This window comes from Sorex fumeus, unplaced genomic scaffold (genome assembly GCF_029834395.1).
Source record: "Sorex fumeus unplaced genomic scaffold, SorFum_2.1 ptg000012l, whole genome shotgun sequence".
NCBI classification, from domain to species: Eukaryota; Metazoa; Chordata; class Mammalia; order Eulipotyphla; family Soricidae; genus Sorex; species Sorex fumeus.
In genome coordinates this window covers 182,643-186,558 of record NW_026606069.1, presented here as the reverse complement: position 1 = coordinate 186,558, position 3,916 = coordinate 182,643, and the positions used below count along the sequence as shown (strand labels likewise).

The 3,916-nt window shown below is 53.5% G+C and overlaps 1 protein-coding gene across 1 annotated transcript; it reads right to left on the bottom strand.

Annotated features, from left to right (window-relative positions):
* Window positions 1-606: 606 nt before the first annotated feature.
* On the bottom strand, window positions 607-3,381 carry LOC130020427 (exosome component 10-like). Its single transcript, XM_056111038.1, has one exon. It carries the CDS (start codon window positions 3,370-3,372, stop codon window positions 607-609), a length of 2,766 nt encoding a protein of 921 aa, XP_055967013.1. The 5' UTR covers window positions 3,373-3,381.
* Between the last annotated feature and the right edge of the window lie 535 nt (window positions 3,382-3,916).

Here is a 3,916-nt window from a genome sequence, read left to right as displayed (position 1 = left end):
ATCACAAATAATTTGGAATGGGTACATCCAGTGGTGCTCAGGGGTTATTCCTAGATCTGTGCTGGGCACTAATCTAACAGTGCTCAGGAACCATATGGTGCCACGGATCAACACTCAATTTTCCTCCGTGTAAAGCATCAATCCATTGATCTCCAGAACTAAGAAATGTATTTTAAAACAGTTTTTTATTTAATTTGCTGTAGGCAGGAGGGTTGAGCCGTACCTGGCTGTGCTTAGGGCTTGCTCCTGTCTTTGTGCTTGGGAATCACTCCCTAAGGTATTCCTGGAACCAAAATACAAGAACTGTCCCTGATGTACCGACTCTCTGATCCTAAAACAATTTTTTTAAAGATTTTTGGAGTGAAGCAATAGTACAGCAACTAAGGGATTTGCCTTGTCCCCACAGCCAGCCCCAGTTTGATCCACAGCACCCCACATGGTCCCTCAAGCGTGCCCGGTGTAATTCCTGAGTACAGACCCAGGCATAAATTCTGAGTACCACTGGATATAACCCAAAAACAAACGAGAAAAACAAATGCAAAAAGATTCTTTAGCACCACCTATTCAAATACGTGACCGCACATGGGGTCACAAGCTCCAGTTTAGTTATTCTTTTTCCCAGTAACAATTATTTCTAACAGTGTTAAAATTGGGATGGTATACAAAACCATCCCAAGGCCGTTGCCTCCCGGTCCTGGGAAGACCCCGGAAATTTGGCGGATGCGGTCTCCTGGGCCAGTTGCATCTGAACCCTCTGTTCAACTCCCGGGGAAGGAAGGACATGCTTTTGTTTCCCGCGGTCTGTTTGAGTTCTTTGGCTGCGATGAATTTCTTGCCAGCTACGATCTGCTTTCCGGGGTCAAACTGGGAGGCCGCTTGGGACTTGCTGTTTCCAGCAAACGCCTGGACGTTTGGCTTGCAGTAGTCAAAGGAAGTAGAAGCTTTCTCCCGCGCCTCCCTGGGTTCCTTGGGCTTCTCAGCCAGTTTGGACCATTTCTTCTCTTGTCTCTGTTCAGGGGCTCTGGGGTCACTTGTTCGCTCTCTCTTCTTGGCAGCGTTTTCCAGGGCGATCTGCTGGCGGAGCGACAGAGCCGGCTGGGCAGTGGTCTGCGACCCTTCCTTGGCCTCGTCTTGGGCGGCTGTCGCCTGGGCTGCCCTCTTCCTGGCGGTGTCCTTAGAGTCCTTCTGTCCCTGCGCCTGGCTGGCCATCTCCCAGCGCTCGCTGATTTCATTGATGTTTGAGGAAGGGTCGGCCTTGGCTGCCTGGGAAATGTGGGCGTGGTGTTGGAGCGCCTGCAAAAGCATCCCGAATGGGTTCTCCAAGGACTGCACCACTGGCTGGACTTTCTTCTGGGTTTTGTCCTTTTGCTCTGCACTTGCCTCGTTAAACAAGGTGTCCGCGGCCGTGGCAACAAAGCGGCTGGTGGCCAGCAGGGTCTTCTCTTCGTGCTGGGCTGGTAAGAGGCCGGCCTGCGTCTGGCCCGGGACAGGCCTATTGGTGGGGACGGCAGGGCAGTCACCAGACCAAGCGTGGGAGCGGTCGTGAGGTCCAACGAGAACATTTTCCAGCCTCTCGGGATGGGGCAGCAGTGCTCTCCTCCTCACTCCGGTAGAAACTTCCGACTGGCACAGAGGGGTTCCTCGCGCCTTCTGGATGAGAAGATGCAGCTCATGAAGTTGTTGCCATACCAGAGGCGGGACGGGCGTGCAGCAAGCAATGATGCCCTGGGGTTCCTCGGGCAGCTCTTCTGAGATCTTCAGCATCATGCGGTTGGGCAAGACATAGCAGCAACTCTCATCCTCCCTCCTTGCCAGGTGATCCCTCCAGGCGAACAGCAGCCGGAAGGCTGTCAGCTGCTGTGCATTAAGAGGCGTCTTCAGCTTCTCATACAGCTTCAGGTAGGACTCATCCGTGAAGAGGGGTTTCGCGAACTTCCGGAGGCAGATGTCCCTACTGCGCTGCCACACCACCCGGGCCTTCGTGGGCTGCTCGCTGGCAGCAGCCCACAGCTCCAGCCTCATGCAGTCGTAGATGTAGAGCAGGTAGTGGGTGTCCTCGCGGGCATAGTGGAGCATTTCCTCCGGCAAAGGGCGCACCCTCCAGTCGGCCAGCTGATACTGCTTGTTCGCCTGCACGTTGCAGTAGCGTTTCAGCAAGTGGTCCAGGGAGTGCCGGCCCAGCCGAAGAAGGCGCGCTGCCTGCTGCGTGTCGAACATGTTCACCACGTACAGCCCGAAGTCCTTCTGCAGCCATTCTATGTCTGAGTTAGCGCCGTGGAAGACCTTCACGATGGCAGAGTCTGTGAAGCTCTCGTTGAGGAGGTGCATGTCGCTGCGCAGCTCCAGCGTGTCGATGATGAAGTCTTCGGTGCGCGTGGAAATCTGCATCAGGCAGGTCAGGCCCAGGAAGCTCCGGTAAAAGTGATGCTCCAAGTCCACCGCAAATTCCCAACAGGCCAGGAGCGTCGTGTTGAGTTGCACGAGTTGGTCCAGCGAGGTCACCAAGTGGCAGGCCGTGTCCTGCAGGGGCTTGTAGGCTTGGGGCTGCGGTTTCTGAAGCGCCCACTCTGGGGGCGTAAAGTGATCCAGTTCGTACTGATAGGGGTGTGCGAACACGTCCTGCTCTACCTGCTGGGTCCGCTGCTGGTGGAGGAAGTGGACCAGGGCCGGTGGCACATCCGGGTCCTCTGATTGGTTCTTGGTGTGCTCCCGACTCTCCTTAGACAGCGCCCGAGGGAGAGGTTTCAGGGCGTTGGGCTTGATGAAGATCTTCGGAACAAATGGGGTGTTGGAATTGTCGATCTTCTCTCGGAATTTAAGCTGCGGTCGGATGATGTTCTTCACGTGAAGCAGCCGGAAGGGTTCCGATTTTGTTTTTTTGCCAGATTCTTCTGCCTTCCGGTTCCAGCTGGACACGATCATTTGGCGGGCTTGTGACCCTATGGGGAGGACGGGCTGCTGATGCTTCTTCATGCCTGAAGCTTCATCCAGTAAAATGTCCACTCCATCCAGAATAGCATCATTGGCGTCAACCAATAAATCAAATTTGTCTTCCAAGTCCGTCACTTTACTGCAGTCCTTGATGTCGCTCTGACACACGTAGTACTGCATCATTCTGCTCATGCACTCAAGCATCCTGTCTCCTTGAGTCTCACAGAATGCTTGGAAGCCAGGAAAACTTTGGTAAAAATCATATTCTGGGCCAGACTGTGGCAGGCTCCCAGATGCCTTAATGACTGCCACCACTGACCTGAGAGCAAACTTCATGAAGCTGTCGATGTCCGGGAAGCCAGGCAGCACCATCCCCTCCTCAGGCTGAGGAACGCTTGCAGCTGATGAGCCCTTGGGGCCTGGGGAACTCGGAGGTGCCATTTTTCCAGCCAGGATGGTCTCTTCTCCAAGATAGAATCCCAAGATAGAAGCCAAGAGTTAGAGCACTTAAAGTTAAGGCTGCTTATATAGGAGAGGTCAATTTGTGTTTGTTTTTGTTTCAGGGCCACACCCTACTGTGCCTCAGCATCTGCCAGGGGTAATCCGAGACACACAGGGTAGGGTGTGGCCCAACACACCCACCCTACAGCAGCTGCTGTACCAATTGTGTGGTACCAATCTGGATGTGGCCCTCTGTCACATATTTGGCCTCCTGATAATCAACAGGAGTGATCCCAGAGCACAGAACCAGGAGCATGCCCTGAGAACCTCTGCGTGTGATCCAAAGCAAAAAAAAAAAAAATCAAACATGGGCAGAGTGATAGTATAGTGTATAGCATGTTTTGTGATATGAGGCTGACATGGCTTACATGGTATAATCTCTGGCACCACAGATAGTCCCCCGATCAAAGCAAGGAATGGCTTCTGAACACAAAGCCAGGAGAAGGTACTGAGCACTGCCAGTGTAGTCCAAAATCAAAACCAG